Source organism: Leucoraja erinacea, chromosome 2, assembly GCF_028641065.1.
Source record: "Leucoraja erinacea ecotype New England chromosome 2, Leri_hhj_1, whole genome shotgun sequence".
Lineage (NCBI taxonomy): Eukaryota > Metazoa > Chordata > Chondrichthyes > Rajiformes > Rajidae > Leucoraja > Leucoraja erinaceus.
Window position 1 is genome coordinate 92,997,254 of NC_073378.1, and position 16,595 is coordinate 93,013,848.

Below are 16,595 nucleotides of genomic sequence, written 5' to 3' on the forward strand. Positions count from 1 at the left end.
ATAATATTAAAGGTTGCTCAACAAGGCATTGATGCAACATTAAGGTTAAAGGGCAAACTAATTATCAATATACTATTTTAGCTTCATCTTCTCTTTAAGGTGGGATACTGCAGCATTCCCTTCATCAATTGTTCCTCTTTTTCACCTCAGGAATTTTAATCAATTATTTCAATTTACCTAATGCATTCAATATTGTCATGGTAGAATTGTGCATGCAATGCACATTGGAGAGAGGGAACAGACAATCAATGCAGAGATAGAGGATGTGGAAGCAAGCAAAAGATGAGAAGAAGAATTGTGATCTTTCCAATCTCTGATCTTTATAGGTTTATAAATTTTGCATTTTTACATTACATAAAATTTTCCAACAACATTCTTTCAATAAATAAAATTAAATATTTATTGGACATACAAAACAAAAATCTGGCATGTTTAACTATGAGGAAATAGATACAACATAATTAATAACTTAAATTATTTTTCAAAGTTAGGATTCTGTAATAATATATAATAAATATAATAAATATTAAATTAACAATGAAGCATTAACAATATTAAATTATTAAATTATTTTATCACTACCTATTGACAATCTAAAACGTTTTCAGGGTTTAACCATTATTGGGAATTTCCATTTGGGAATGCTTGGAAACATTTTTGTCACTGTAGGTTTACACAAATGATGTTCGGCTGTGTTCTATAATTTTACAACAGTGTAAATTGATAAATTATCTCACAGATTTGCCAATAATATTCAAATACTTTCCTAACAATCTTATGAAATGCTCTTTTAACAAATATTATAATTAAAACTGGTGCAATGAAAAAGCATCTAGCTTTTAACTTTACAATGAGAGTGCAGGGCACTTCCATTATCTAATCAGTTCTCTTACAGAACAACATTCATCTACTTTTACTGTAGATTTGTGTACCCTATATTGAACTATAACATTCATACAATGAGGGTTTTGTTGTCTAAGTTCACAAATTCGTTACTGAACTCATGAAGCGAAGGGCTCGGGATGATTTCTCCATGAACCGGGTGAAGTCTCGTAGGGTGACATGCACGTTCACTTGTCTGTTCCAGTCTGATTTTGGCACCGAGTCAAACACAGAAACCTCCAACTCGCTCTCGTCCACACCACTGATGCCAAACTCGACATTCAACTGGAATATAAAGGAAACAGCAGTGTTAGTGATTTGATTTTTCTGATGCTGTCACCATAAAAGATTGAAGATAGACACCAAATACTGTAGTAACTCAGTGTGACAGGCAGCATCTCTGGATAGAAGGAATGGGTGGTGTTTCGGGTCAAGACCCTTCTTCAGACTGAGGCGAGGGAGACACAGGGATAAGGAAGTGTAAGGCGTGAAAACGAGACATCAAAGGGGATGTGGATTAAGAAAAATGTAGAATAGATTGTTAGCTAGGAGAAGATGATGATAAAGCATACAGAAATCAAATTTAATCGGGGACTGTCAGAATGGTCAGAGAAATAGGAAGGGGGAGGGAGAGGGAAAGCAATGGTTACTTGAAGTTAGAGAAAACAATATACTGCTGGTGTGCTGTTCCTCCAATGTGGGCTGGGCCTCACTCTGACAGTCGAGGAGGCCCAGGACAGAAAGGTCAGTGTGGGGGGGATTAAACTGTTTTGTAACTGGGAGATCAGGTAAGTTTAGGCGGACTGAGTGGAGGTGTTCAGCGAAATGATCGCTGAGCCTGCGCTTGGTCTCGCCGATATATAGGAGTCCACGCCTGGAGCAGCAGATACAATAGATGAGGTTGGAGGAGGTGCAAGTGAATCTCTGCCTCACCTGAAAGGATTGTCTGAGTCCTTGGACGGAGGAGGTATCGGGACGGGTGTTGCATCTCCTGCAGTTGCAGGGGAAAATACCTGGGGAGGGGGTGGTTTGCGTGGGAAGGGACGAGTTAACCTAGGAGTTGCGGAGGTCTCTGTGAAAAGCAGAAAGGGGTGGAGATGGGAAGATGTGGCTAGTGGTGGGATCCCGTTGGAGGTGGCAAAAATGTCAAGAGGATTATGTGCTGTAGGCAACAGTTGAGGACCAGGGGGGCTGTGTCCCTGTTGCAAGGGGGGGGGGGGGGAGGGGGAGCAAGAGCGGAGCTGCGGGATATCAATGGGATCCATGTCAGGGCGTCATCTATGATGGGAGAGGGGAACTTTAAAGATTGAGGACATCTCAGATGTCCTGGTATGGAACACTTCATCTTGGGCGCAAATACGGCATAGGCAGAGGAATTGGCAGTAGGGGATAGGGTCTCTGGGATAGAAACATAGAAGCATAGAAAATAGGTGCAGGAGGAGGCCCTTCGGCCCTTCGAACCAGCACCGCCATTCATTGTGATCATGGCTGATTGTTCCCTATCAATAACCCGTGACTGCCTTCTCCCCATATCCCTTGACTCCACTAGCCCATAGAGCTCTATCTAACTCTCTCTTAAATCCATCCAGTGACTTGGCCTCCACTGCCCTCTGTGGCAGGGAATTCCATAAATTCACAACTCTCTGGGTGAAAAAGTTTTTTCTCACCTCAGTCTTAAATGACCTCCCCTTTATTCTAAGACTGTGGCCCCTGGTTCTGGAATGTTCTTACATACTTGGCTAATAAATTCTTTGTATCCTCTCTCTTGTATCGAGAGTCTTTGCATGAAGCAGAGTGGGAAGAAATGTAGTCTTGATAGCTGTTGGAGTCAGTAGGTTGCACCTGCAGACTGCAGTACTTTCCTGCACCATAGGCGCTATTCAGTAAGCGGTTTCCGTTTACACTCACCTGGTGCATTAACAGTTCGGCCAGGCGCTGGGCGCTGGATCGCACCCATGTCATTTGATCGTTTGAGCTCAAGATGGATGTTTCCACCGATAATAAAAATGGGTTGTATTTCTGGAGACCTGTTGCAATAGCTCTGAGGCATGTTTCCTGCAAAAAAGAATAAAAAATTGAATTAGTACAAATTAATGTGGATTTGATTCCTTGTTGTAGCTCTTGCGCTTTTTAAATCTGCATTTTCTCTGTAGCTGGAACATGGGGGGGGGGGGGGGGGGGGGGTGGGGGGGAATCACATGCATGTAGAGGAGGTTAATTTGGCATCAGGTTGGACAGATACCTCATGGACTAAAGGGCCTGTTCCTATGCTGTATATTTCTCCGTTCTATGTCACCCTAGATCTCTGTGTTCTGCAACATTGTCTATGGTTTTGCCATTTACATGCAAGTCCTGCCCTGATGTGCCTTACCAAAATGCAACATCTTGTCACCCAATAAGATCATAGCTGATCTTTTACCTTAGTACCATTTTCCAGTATTAATATCGTTCCTTGATTCTGCCAATATCCTGAAATCTATCATTCTCTCTTGAATGTCTTTTGTAACCGAGCCTCCACATGACAAGCATTCTGAAAAAAATCACTTGCTCTGCATGAAGACATTTCCAATCATCAGACCTGCATGGCTAATCGCTTAATTTCAAGGCTGTGATCTCCTCCATCAGTAAGAATGGAGTAAGAATTTTGGATGTTTCGATGAGATCCACTCTCGTTCTTTCAAACTCTAGAATATCGGCTTATCTTCTCCTCTCAGGACAATCCATTCATCCCAGGAAGTAATCAATTTGTAAATTGCTCATTTCTAAGCTTCCTCCCAGTCTAGTTTCAGTAAAAACACTGAATCAAGCACTTGAAGCAACTACATTTTATTTTAACAAAACACATTACAGTTCAACTACTGTACCTATCCCACCGCGGGTTAGATCCTCGTATCTGCCTGTTCAAGCTCTCTTGGCCTCGCTCAGACAGCGATGCTCCAGAAAGTCACGCAGTCCAAGCGCTCTCCCAGAAGATCGACGCTAGACCTCGTGGTAGTGGACTTTTATTTGTCCCGGGACCTCGAGGGGCCGAACCACATAGGGGTGGTCTCTTAATAGCCCAATTACAGATTAACCCCATACATAACAGACATTTCGCTAACCCAATAATACGGCAGCTCAATACATTGTATTCAAACTGGACTACGCAAGGAAGCCAATTTAGAAGCATTTACCCTGATCTGCCAGAAACCCAAAAAGGCTCAATACTTCATCCAATCAACACTTGGCAATGTAGAACTCTGCAACATTATTTACAACTATTTACTAGTGTATATCTGGTTTGCAGCAATCCAACCCATTCTATGCATTTTGCATTTAATCGACAGGGTCTGCAGATGTTCTTATTCTTTTCTTGCAAATTGTATCTAGGCTCTAGACACACTGGCACCACTCCAAAGCTTGTCCCAGCTCTGCAGAGAGCAATTCCAAATTGACCAAACCTCCCAGAAGCCCTGAAGCTTTGACTCCATTTTGAAGTCCTGGCCTCTCCAATTTAGCTAGGATTAACAAATTGACCCTTCCTTGACCTCCCTGTCTATCGCAAACCCAACAACGAAAATTAGATTTGCCAACGTAAAATACAGCCTGACATGATCTAAAAGCAAAGAACGATCCCATCACGGCCCCTGCACCGCCACCCAAATCCCAAATGTTGCCCTTAAAATATCTGCACCTGGCAGCAAGGCTGTTTTACTGTGCAGAAGAAGTAATGCAATTGACAACCATAATCAGCATCGTCAGGAGATCACCAGCCCACGACATGCATGCAATGCACATGTCCCCATGCATTCATACAATCCACGTGGGACAGACAAAGTACAGAAGGATAGATTTCAGGATATTGACAGAATCAAGGAACGATGTCGATACTGGAAAATGGTATTGAGGTAAAATATCCTCGATCTTCAAAACCGCTGAAAAGAGACACAAAATGCTGGTGTGTCTCAGCTGGACAGGCAGCATCTCTGGAGAGAAGGAATGGGTGACTTCAGTTACTCCAGCATTTTGTGTCTATCTTCGGTGTAAACCAAAATTCTGCAGTTCCTTCCCACATATCTAACCGCTGCTTTGATTGGAATTGGACCGCCAGGGTCAGTGGCGTTAGTCCCGCTGTAGGAGTCAGCATTACGCCGCCTGAACCCCTGGCCGCCAACAGCGGATGAGAAGCGCGTTTTAAAAGCTGTGGCTCTGGAAACTAAACTCGGCGCCGGATGGAGAGGGAACAGCAGGAGTCACTCCTAGATCCCGAGGGCGACTGCCCCAACCGCGGAGCCTCACCTTGTGGAAACTGCTGCTTGTACATCTGTCCTGAGCTCGGATCTGCGGCAGGTTGAAGTCGTAAGTGAGCAACGAGCCCTGGTCCCCGTCACAGAAGGAGAAAAACTCGCACAGCTGCCGGGAAAAGAAAGGTGAAAGGGTGAATAAGTGAACGGTTGAGTAAAGACCGAGTCAAAGGCTGCGCGGTCCCAGCCCCTACCTCACTCACTCACTCACTCTCACTCACCTCACCAATTAATTAATCAATTAATTAATTCATTAATTCAATCATTCATTAGTCATTCATTCAATCATTCATTCATTCATTCATTCATTCATTCATTCATTCATTCATTCAATCATTCATTTCATTCATTCATTCAATCATTCAATCATTCAATCATTCATTCATTCAATCATTCATTCAATCATTCAATCATTCAATCATTCATTCATTCATACATTCAATCATCCATTCATTCATTCATGCATTCATTCATGCATTCATTCATACACTCAATCATGCATTCATTCATTTATGCATTCACTCATTCACTCACTCACTCACTCACTCACTCACTCACTCGCTCATTCACTCACTCGCTCACCTGGGTGTCCCGCAGCGCTGCCGTTGTGCTCCGTATCTGCAGCGCCAGGGGGGCGCAGGTTGCACAGCCCAGGGCGGGGGTCTGTAACCGCCCCGCCGCATCCACCAGCTCCAACACGGGAAAAGCGGCGACTCTTCCGCACATCGCCAGGAACAGCAGGTAAAAATCTGCAGGGAAAGAGACAGAACAGAATTAGAATTGCCGCTTCCTACGAACTCCACCTGAAATGAAATACGAACAGATAACTGGGATCTTGGTTCACTGACTTTGAATCGGTCTCATGTTGAACTCCTCTTGTTTAAAGCTCTGTGATGGTTTAGCTCCCTCAGCTCTTCTCCCCCGTATTTATTCGAAATTACCTTTGGGGAAAATCCAACATTTGTAAAACAACTTTGTTGACGTCAAACTTTGAACATAATTGAAGCGATCTGTCATTGTCAGTTATTACACATCCTAAATGTACAATTAGGTGACCACGGTAATCGTTGCCACCAGCAGGAGGGGCAAAGCTCTCTCAATTGCACTGGTTTTTTTCATCATACATTCCTGAAAAGTGACCGAATCGGCTTTACAAAGTTTTACCAGTTATTGCATAACTTGTAATCGAGCGAGGGAATTCTTTGACCGATGAATTCCTCCTGGTTAAAAAGAATGCGTGTTTTAAAATCGCACCTTGTTGTACTGGATTCTTGTGAAGAGACGAATGAACCAGGTAGAATGAACTTCATGTTATCAAAGGTTCCTGCTTCCACTTTATCGCCTGATTTTGTACTTTATTGCATCAAAAAAGCCAAAAAAGACTTTTGCTCAAAGCTGGAGGATGGGGCTGATGTTCGGAAACTGAGGCAGGGTTTGAATGCCAACACCTCCTACAAGGCGAAACCAGGAGGCAGCTCAAGCGACAGTGAAGAATCACTCCCTGACAAGCTCAACGCGTTCTACGCACTCTTTGATAGGGAAAACACTGATGTGCCTTCCCGAGCCCCCATATGGTATAGGGAGGTTTCACGGCAGTCGGGTCATGACCCATGACCCGTACTGTTGCTACGCTACGCCAAGTGGAGTACACGCGATGAACTGCAGGTAGGCACTTACCATTGTTTCCAGCATAGCGGGCCCGTTAAAGCCTGCCGAAAATGTCAATTTTTGCGCTGTAAATAATTATGGAAATCGGGATAAGCGTGTGAGACATTTAGCCTACTTCAGAATTCCAAAAGTGAAGAAAAATGATGGTGGATAGAAACAAGAGCTGAAGGGACAACAACAGACATAGTGCTTGGCGAACATTGGCCATTTGCTCACTGCATTTCATCAACTAAGGCATTATTTGTGTTTTTTCTTGATTCCTTCGGCATCTAAAAAGTTTCAGAAGTGATAAGTCTGGCTGTAATTTTTTTAAATCGCCCATGGTTCTCAAGTGGGTTTTTACGTCCAAAATGAAAACGCATCTGAAGACAAATTTACAGCCAGATTGATCACTTCTGAGACTTTTTAGATACCAAAGGAATCAAGAAAAAACACAAATAATGCCTTACTGTTGATGAAATGCAGTGAGCAAACGCGATAATTCCCAATATTTCCAATTCCGATATCTGCACAGCCAATGTTTACCAAGCACTTTAGCTGTTGTTGTCCCTTCAGCTCTCGCTTCTCTTTACCTGCATTTCGCTTCACTTTTGGAATTCTAATGTTGTCTACACGTCTCTCACACTTACCACGACTTCCACAATATTTTTCAGCGGAAAAATTCAACATTTTGGTGGTTTTTAACAGGTAGGAAAGTATGTGTTTCTTGCATTAATAACATATACCGGAAGTTACGGATGTCCTCCAGATGGATTGAGCGGCTTCATGCGTCAAGCCCTATGACCCAGTGACCTTACGTGCAACCCCCCTATTACAATCACAGTCACAGTGGCTGATGTCAGAAGATCCTTCAGGGGGGGTGAACTCTGGACTGATGGTATATCAGTTCAAGTTCTCAAACCGTGTGCAGACCAACTGGCTGGGGTTTTGCAGACATTTTCAACCTCTCACTACTGAGTTTTGAGGTTCCCACCTGCTTTAAGAGGGCATCAATATGAGTAAGGTTTTAGTTTAGTTTAGTTTAGTTTAGAGATACAGCACGGAAACAGGCCCTTTCGGCCCACCAGGTCCGCACCGACCAGCGATCTCTGCACATTAACACTATCCTATACCCACTAGGGACAATTTTTACATTTACCAAGCCAATTAACCTACATACCTGTACGTCTTTGGAGTGTGGGAAGAAATCGACGATCTCGGGGAAAACCCACGCAGGTCACGGGGAAACGTACAAATTCCGTACAGACAGCACCAGTAGTCAGGATCGAACCGGGGTCTCTGGCGCTGCATTTGCTGTAAGGCAGCAACTCTACCGCTGCGCCACCGTGCCGCAGTGATGTGCCACAACAATTGACCAATGGCACGAATGTCTGTGGTAACGAAGTGCTTTGAGAGGTTGGTTATGGTGGATATCAACTCCTACCTCAACAAGAACTTCGACCCACTACGCCTACCTTCACAACAGGTCAACGGAGGATGCAATCTCACTGGCTCTCCACTCCGCACTGGACCACTTGGACAATAAAATCACTTGCGTCAGGCTGTTGTTTATGGACTACAGCTCAATATCATCATCCGCTCCAAGCTGGTTACCAAACTCACAGAACTGAGTCTCTGCACATCCCTCTGCAATTTGATCCTTGACTTCCTCATCCACAGACCACAGTCTGTTCGAATTGGCAGAAATACTTCTTCCTCATTAACAATCAGTACGGGAGCACCTCAAGGCTGCGTGCTCAGCCCCCTGCTCTACTCACTCTATACTCATGAATGTTTAGCCGGACGAGGTGCGAACTCCATCTTCAAGTTCGCCAACAACACCACCATTGTTGGACAAATTACAGATGGTGATGAGTACAGAAGTGAGATCAACCGATTAACCAAATGGTACCAGCACAACAACCTGGCTCTCAATATCAATAAAACCAATTAACTGATTGTGGACTTTGGAACAGGAAGGATGAAGACCCACAATCCTGTTTATATCAATGGGCTGATATTGGAGAGAGTCAAAAACTTCCAATTCCTGGGTGTGCATATTTCCGAAGATCTTTGCTGGACCCAGCACACCGATGCAATTATAAAAAAAGCACATCAATGCCTCTCCTTCCTGAGAAGATTAAAGATAAATTTATATATGATAAAGAAGATTCTCTTGAACCTCTGCAGATGAACAGTAGAGAGCATATTAACTGGTTGAATCATGGCCTGGTTCAGCAACTTGAACGTCCACGAGCGGAAAAGACTGCAAAAAGTTTGGAATGCTGCCCAGTCCGCCATCAAAGGGATTTATTGGAGACGCTGCCTCAAAAAGGCAGCCAGCATCATCAGCATCCCCACCATCTTGGCCACACACTCATATCACCCCTGCCATCGGGAAAAAGGTACAGGAGCCTGTAAATTCTAATGTCCAGGTTCAGGAACAGCTTCTTCCCTACAGCCATCAAGCTATTAAAATTTCCCCCCTTGACTCCGTTCAAGGACACCGCAAGAGATGCAACACTTGTCCCTTTACCTCCCCCCTCGACTCCGTTCAAGGACCCAAGCAATCGTTCCAGGTGCGACAGAGGTTTACCTGCATCTCCTCCAACCTCATCTATTGCATCCGCTGCTCTAGATGTCAGCAGATCTATATCGGTGAGACCAAGCGGAGGTTGGGCGATTGTTTCGCCGAACACTTCCGCTCGGTCCGCAATAACCAAGCTGACCTCCCGGTGGCTCAGCACTTCAACTCCCCTCCCACTCCGTCTCCGACCTCTCTGCCCTGGGTCTCCTCCATGGCCACAGCGAGCAGCACCGGAAATTGGAGGAACAGCACCTCATATTCCGTTTGGGGAGTCTGCATCCTGGGGGCATGAACATCGAATTCTCCCAATTTTGTTAGTCCTTGCTGTCTCCTTCCCTTCCTCAGTCCCCCTGCTGTCTCCTCCCATCCCCCAGCCTTCGGGCTCCTCCTGCTTTTTCCTTTCTTGTCCCCGCCCCCGATCAGTCTGAAGAAGGGTTTCGGCCCGAAACGTTGCCTATTTCCTTCGCTCCATAGATGCTGCTGCACCCGCTGAGTTTCTCCAGCTTTTTTGTGTACAAGCTATTAAACACTATAACCTCAAATAAGATCTGAACTACAATAGACTGATTATTAATAATATTATTATTATTATTATTGCACTACTAATGTTTATTTTTTTAGTATGTGTGGGGAGGTCAGAGCCAGTGATGTACTGGGCAGTGTTCACAACTTTCTGCAGTCTTTTCCGCTCATGGATGTATATGTGTTACACACACACACACACACACACACACACACACACACACGCACACACACACACACACACACACACACACACACACACACACACACACACACACACACACACACACACACACACACACACACACACACCTGCAGGGATGGACAGGAAGAAGGTGTACCACTTGGAACTTGACACTTAATGCAATTAAAATATCCTAATACAAGATGACATATTTGTTAAAAGCTTTTGAAATTTGCCAACAATTATGCTTGCCTCTTTTCTCACTATTGGAGTCTTTTCAGAAGTCACTGACAATATAAGATCACTTGTGTTCCTGAATATAAGCCATATCATTTCAGATTCAGGAATAGCTACTTCCCCACAGCCATCAGGCTATTAAGCCTGGCTCGGATAAAACTCTGATTATTAATAACCCATTATCTGTTATTTGCACTTTATCAGTTTATTTATTCATGTGTGTATATATTTATATTATGGTATATGGACACATTTATCTGTTTTGTAGTAAATGCCTACAATGTTCTGTGTGCTGAAGCAAAGCAAGAATTTCATTGTCCTATACAGGGACACATGACAATAAACTCACTTGAACTTGAATTCATTTCAGCTGTAGGAGCACATAGTTTATGTGAATACCTTTCAATTGGTATTCTCTCTAATTAATACCATCAGTCCCCACTCCTCATCCTCCCTCTTTCTATTTGCTAACCAGGGATATTCCCAACGCATTTCCTGTCGTAAAAATGAGTCATCTTTCCACAAACATAAACACTTCAAAATTCTTTGTTGCAATATGAACCAATAAGTTTATGTTACACTCCAGACTCAATTTAATAACTTCTGTGCTCATTTTTTCCATCTATTCCCTGTATTATATTTGGGATGTTTTATTTTGTATTATAATTCTAATTTTTATCCTCTGATCTCATTTCAGCTCATTTCTGTGTAGGAAGGAACTGCAGATGCTACATGAACGATAGAAACAAAATGCTGGAGTAACTCAGCGGGACAGGCAGGATCTCTAGAGAGAAGGAATGGGTGACGATTTGAGTTGAGACCCGAAACATCACCCATTCCTCTGCTCCTTTCTGCTCCTTTCAGATTCTACTGTCAAATTAATTTAAACACTGTCCAATTATAGCAGTTAATCTCTAATCAAGAACATTGATTACCGTGGTGTTCTGGCAAAGCTCATTAATTTTGTACAGGTACACCAAAACTGGTCTCACTGCTCCAAGAATTTGAATCTCCTTTCCCATACTCCTTCTGTCATTATGCATTCACCCGCACTTTCCTCCTATTTCCGTAAATGCCGATGGAATTGATCCTATGATTGTGATTTTTCCTGGCGTTTGAAACACCGCCAATTATCTAGCATGGACCACAATGTTTGGTATTCCATTGCAAATGGAGTTTTGATATGTAGGTGGATTCAACGCAGTTATGTAAAAGAACCAAGGTAAAACGGAAATAAATAAAAATCTTAATTTAATAAGGTCAATGTTATTCGACTGTGAAATGCTTTAGCAATGCAAACTTGAAGCACTTATAGTGAAAGCAATTGTAGAGCATCGGTAAATCAAGAAGTTCTGAAATAATTATATTACAGCAAACTTTGCACTCTTTAAGATAAGATATAGAGGTTTGGAAACATTTTCAGTAGTTACAATGGCATGGTTTTCTTCAATATTTTGGAAGCAGACAAAAGGTCCAATTTATTTACATTTTACAATGGGACACATCTTAAAAAAAATCTTCTAAATATTCAAGCAAAATTGTTGGCACAAAGTAATTCACATTTTGCAGTCTAAAAACTTCTGATGACTAAAATCTCAACCACTCAAAATTTGTATTGCTTGGGCAAACTGTCTGTGTATACATATACTCCAATTATTGATTGAAAGACCAAATACGCTTATGGTCATGTTTGAAATGATAAGCACAAAATAATCAGTCACAATCTCTGTCACAATGATGCAAGATATGTTAGCTGAAGATATCTAATGCCTGAAGATAGACACAAAATGCTGGAGTAACTGAGTGGGACAGGCAGCATCTCTGGAATGGGAGATATTTCAGGTCGCGACCCTTCAGACTGAAAGTCATGGGAAAGAGAAATGACATATAGACGATGATGTAGAGATATGCAATAAAGTCACCTATTCCATTCTCCAGAGATGCTGCCTGTCCCGCTGAGTTATTCCAGCACTTGGTGTCTATCTTCAGTTTAAACCATCATCTGCAGTTCCTTCCTACACATATCTGATGCAGCCAATTATCCTAGTCCCCTGTCTAACATTTGGCCAATGCATATGGGAATGTCTCTGGGTCATATTTACAAATCATAGCTGAGTTGTCTCCTGTTGTGTGTCAGAAGCCTGTGCTCTATGACGAGCTGTCTTTTTAATTTTCAAACTAATTACTGATTGTAGTTTACCTTTGAACAGTTTTTTTTAGATTACATTTCACTAGTATTAATGCCTATCAACATAATTCCTGATGTATGTCCCAGATCTAATGATCCCCCAAATGCTTCTTTACCTCCCAACTCGACTCCATTCAAGGACCCAAGCAGTCGTTCCAGGTGCGACAGAGGTTCACCTGCATCTCCTCCACCCTCATCTATTGCATCCGCTGCTCTAGATGTCAGCTGATCTACATCCGTGAGACTAAGCGGAGGTTGGGCGATCGTTTCGCCGAACACCTCCGCTCGGTCCGCATTAACCAACCTGACCTCCCGGTGGCTCAGCACTTCAACTCCCCCTCCCATTCCGTATCCGACCTCTCTGTCCTGGGTCTCCTCCACGGCCAGAGCGAACACCACCGGAAATTGGAGGAACAGCACCTCATATTCCGCTTGGGGAGTCTGCATCCTGGGGGCATGAACATTGAATTCTCCCAATTGTGTTAGCCCTTGCTGTCTCCTCCCCTTCCTATCTCTCCCTCAGCCCTCGGGCTCCTCCTCCTCCTTCTTTTTCCTTTCCTCTTCTTCCCCCCCCCCCCCCCCCCCCCCCCCCCCATCAGTCTGAAGAAGGGTTTCAGCCCGAAACGTTGCCTATTTCCTTAGCTTCATAGATGCTGCTGCACCCGCTGAATTTCTCCAGCATTTTTGTGTACCTTTGGTTCTTAATGAACATTTGGTAACTCTCTTCACAAAAATGGAAATAAGTGAATGGCAGGGCCCTGAGGAGTATTGTAAAGAAGAGGATTCTAGGAATGCAGGTACATGGTTTCTTCAAGGTGGCATCATAGGGTGTTAAAGGAAGCTTTTGGTACATTGATTTTCAACGGTCAAGGCATTGAGTATAGAAGTTACGATGTAGACACAAAATACTGGAGTAACTCAGCAGGACAAGCAGAAGGGTCTGAAGAAGGGTCTTGACCTGAAACGTCACCCATTCCTTCTCTCCGGAGATGCTGCTTGTCCTGCTGAGTTACTCCAGCATTTTGTGTCTACCTTCGATTTGAACCAGCACCTGCAGTTCTTTCCTACACATAGAAGTTAGGATGGTGTGTTACAGTTGTACAGAATATTGGTAAGATATTTGAAGTATTGTGTTTGATTTTGGCCACCATGCTATAGGAAGGGTGTCATAAAACTGGAAAGTGCGTAGAAGAAAATTATAAGGATGTTGTCAGGACTCAAGGGTCTGAGGAATAAAGAAAAGTTGGGCAGGCTAGGACTTTATTCCTTGGAGGGCAGGAGGCTGAGGGGTGATCTTACAGAGATATATAAAACATCTAGAGATGTCTCCAGATGTATTAGGCCAGAAAGTTCAACAAGGGACAAGAGTCCAAGGTCAGGCAAAATAGGGACCAAATTGAGAAGAGGAGTGGTGAATACTGATCTGAAGGTGTTATATTTGGAAGGTACACAAAATTGCTGGAGAAACTCAGCGGGTGCAGCAGCATCTATGGAGCGAAGGAAATAGGCGACGTTTCGGGCCGAAACCCTTCTTCAGACTGGAAGGCATTGAGTCTGAAGAAGGGTTTCGGCCCGAAACGTCGCCTATTTCCTTCGCTCCATAGATGCTGCTGCACCCGCTGAGTTTCTCTAGCAATTTTGTGTACCTTCGATCTTCCAGCATCTGCAGTTCCTTCTTGAACAACGTGTTATATTTGGACCCCATATCTGAGGAGGATTGTGATGGCGTTGGAGAGGATGCAGAGGAGGTTTACAAGAATGTTTGGGTTAACATATGATGACAGTTCTGGGCCTATACACACTGGAGTTTAGAAGGATGAATGGGTACCTCACTTACAAGATAGTGAAGAAGCGGAGAGGATGTTGCCACTAGTGGGAGAACCTAGGACCAGAGGAGGCCTCAGAATAAAAGGATGTACCTCTAGAGAGAAGATGAGGAATTTCTTTAGTCAAGTGATGAATCGGTGGAATTGATTGTCCCAGATGGCTGTGGAGGTCAAGTAATTGGCTAATATTGAACCGGAGATTGACAGGTTCTTGATTAGTAAGGTTATGAGGAGAAGACAGCAGAATGGAGTTGAGATGGAAATCTAGATCAGCCATGAATGAATGGTGGAGTAGACTCAATAGGCCAAGGAGCCCAATTCTACTCCTACGACATTAACGTGAAAATCATGAGGATAATAGATAGTGTGAAAGCACAGTCTTTTACACAGGGTAAGGGATTCCAGCACCAGAGGACATAGGCTTCAGGTAAGAGGTACAATATTTAATAGGAATCTGAGGGGCAAAGTCTTCACTCATAGGGTTGTCAGTATATGGAATAAGCTGCCAGAGGAACGAGTTGCGGCAGGTACTATAACAGCATTTAAAAGCCACTTGGAGAGGTACACAGGTAGGAATGGTTAGAGGGATATGGACCAAATGCGGGCAAATGTGATTAGTCTAGATGTGGTATCTTGGTTGGCATGGACGAATTGGGGCTGATGGGCATGTTTCCACATTGCATGACTGATTAATTCCACTGTTTTAATCAAGCCAAATTAAAGTGGAGTACTGGAAAGAATATAAGATTTTACTTCGGAGTCACGTGAGTGACTACGTGAAGAAGCCCGCCACGACGCATGCGTGTCATATCGCTTTCACGCTTGCGAAACGACAGGCGGGGTGGAGCGTTCCCCCGCAGCGGTAAGTTTGAAACCGCGACCTGCAGGTAAGTGCTTTACACTGCGGTAGTGTTTGTCCCCGCGCTGTTTTACACAGGGGGGGAAGCTGGACAAAATAGTGTCCACAAGTGCTGCAAGTGAAGCTGGCTGGGGAGGACCACGAAGTTGCGGGAGCCAACAGCAGCTGAAGGCACAAGCCCCGTAAGGGATCAGCTGTGCCGATTTCTGATCCCGCGCCGGCCAGAACACCACGGCCGGGCGGGAGACTATTCAGAATGGGGCCGTCGACTTTTGACAAGTTGATAACGGCAGGAGGCGGGGTGGAACGACGTTCCCCCGTAGCGACAATTTAAACCAGGACCTGCAGGTAAGAACTGCGGTCTTTTTGTGTTTTCCCATGCTGATTACAGGTGGAGAAACAAAGAAGACAAGGTCTGCGACAAAGCTGGTGAGGGAGGACCGCGGAGCAGCGGGCAGCCAGCAGCAGTCAGCGGCACTCGGATCACCGATAGTGGGATCAGCTGTGCCCGATGTCGCCTCCGCACCGGCCAGATCCACGCGGCCGGGCGGTAAGGCTAGACACAAAAACAAACAAGGTCGTAGACTCAGAGGAGTCCGACTTTGAACAACCGCGGGCGGCCAGCGACCGAGAGCGCTGGAGCCGGATGCAGCGGTTTATGGAGCATTTGCTCCAACGTGACAGACTCCGGGAGATGGAGTTGGGTCACTGTGGGCCCTATGATAAACCCACAGCAGTACCTCTTGAAGGGCTGCACAGTGCTTCTACCTCATCAGTTCTGGGCTGACCTGGAAGAGGGGTCTGCAGAAGGAAAGACAAGTGTGCAAGGGGTGCAGGAATGAGAGAACCTACTGGACTAATAAAAGGGACTCCAACAAAAACCCTCTACAGCCAAAGACAGCACCCCTACGCACCCACCAGCAGAACTGGTGAAAGCTCGAAGGCCCGGTACTCAAAACATGAGTCTTTTTTAGGCCATGGCCAGGCCGGCCTTCTTGGAAGACGCGGGGACCTCCAACGCCAACCAAACCGAAAATCCAGACACCAGCGCAAAAACAGCAGCGAAGAACCTACAAAAAGAAGTAAACCTGCCACATAAAATACAGATCAAACTTCAAACTGGTAAGTTCTCTTTAATCTTACTATTATCACCTTTATAAATGGATAAATCACCAAACCCAAATGGAATATATCACAGGTGGTAAAAAGAAGCAAGATAGGAAATTGTGGAATCAAAACAAAATTACAGATGGTGAAAGAATAAGCATTGATCTGCTGAATTTTTCTGACATTTTCTGTTTTAAACCAACATAGTGGACTTTAATTAACCAGTGGTGGACATATTATTTCTTATAAGAGACAATATAAGGGTTTATTTAG

At 44.1% G+C, this 16,595-nt stretch overlaps 1 protein-coding gene across 2 annotated transcripts; it reads right to left on the reverse strand.

Annotated features, from left to right (window-relative positions):
- Positions 1 to 324: 324 nt before the first annotated feature.
- Positions 325 to 5,929, reverse strand: LOC129712689 (interleukin-6-like). 2 transcript variants are annotated; one of them, XM_055661339.1, is made up of 4 exons: positions 5,748 to 5,929; positions 5,161 to 5,274; positions 2,791 to 2,937; positions 325 to 1,167 (listed from the first exon to the last, which is right to left on the reverse strand). In XM_055661339.1, exons 1-4 carry the CDS (start codon positions 5,889 to 5,891, stop codon positions 982 to 984), a joined length of 591 nt encoding a protein of 196 aa, XP_055517314.1. In that variant the 5' UTR covers positions 5,892 to 5,929; the 3' UTR covers positions 325 to 981. The 2 variants fall into 2 exon arrangements, with proteins under 2 accessions (XP_055517314.1, XP_055517305.1); XM_055661330.1 differs by lacking the exon at positions 325 to 1,167 and having other exon boundaries at positions 2,249 to 2,937.
- Positions 5,930 to 16,595: the final 10,666 nt, after the last annotated feature.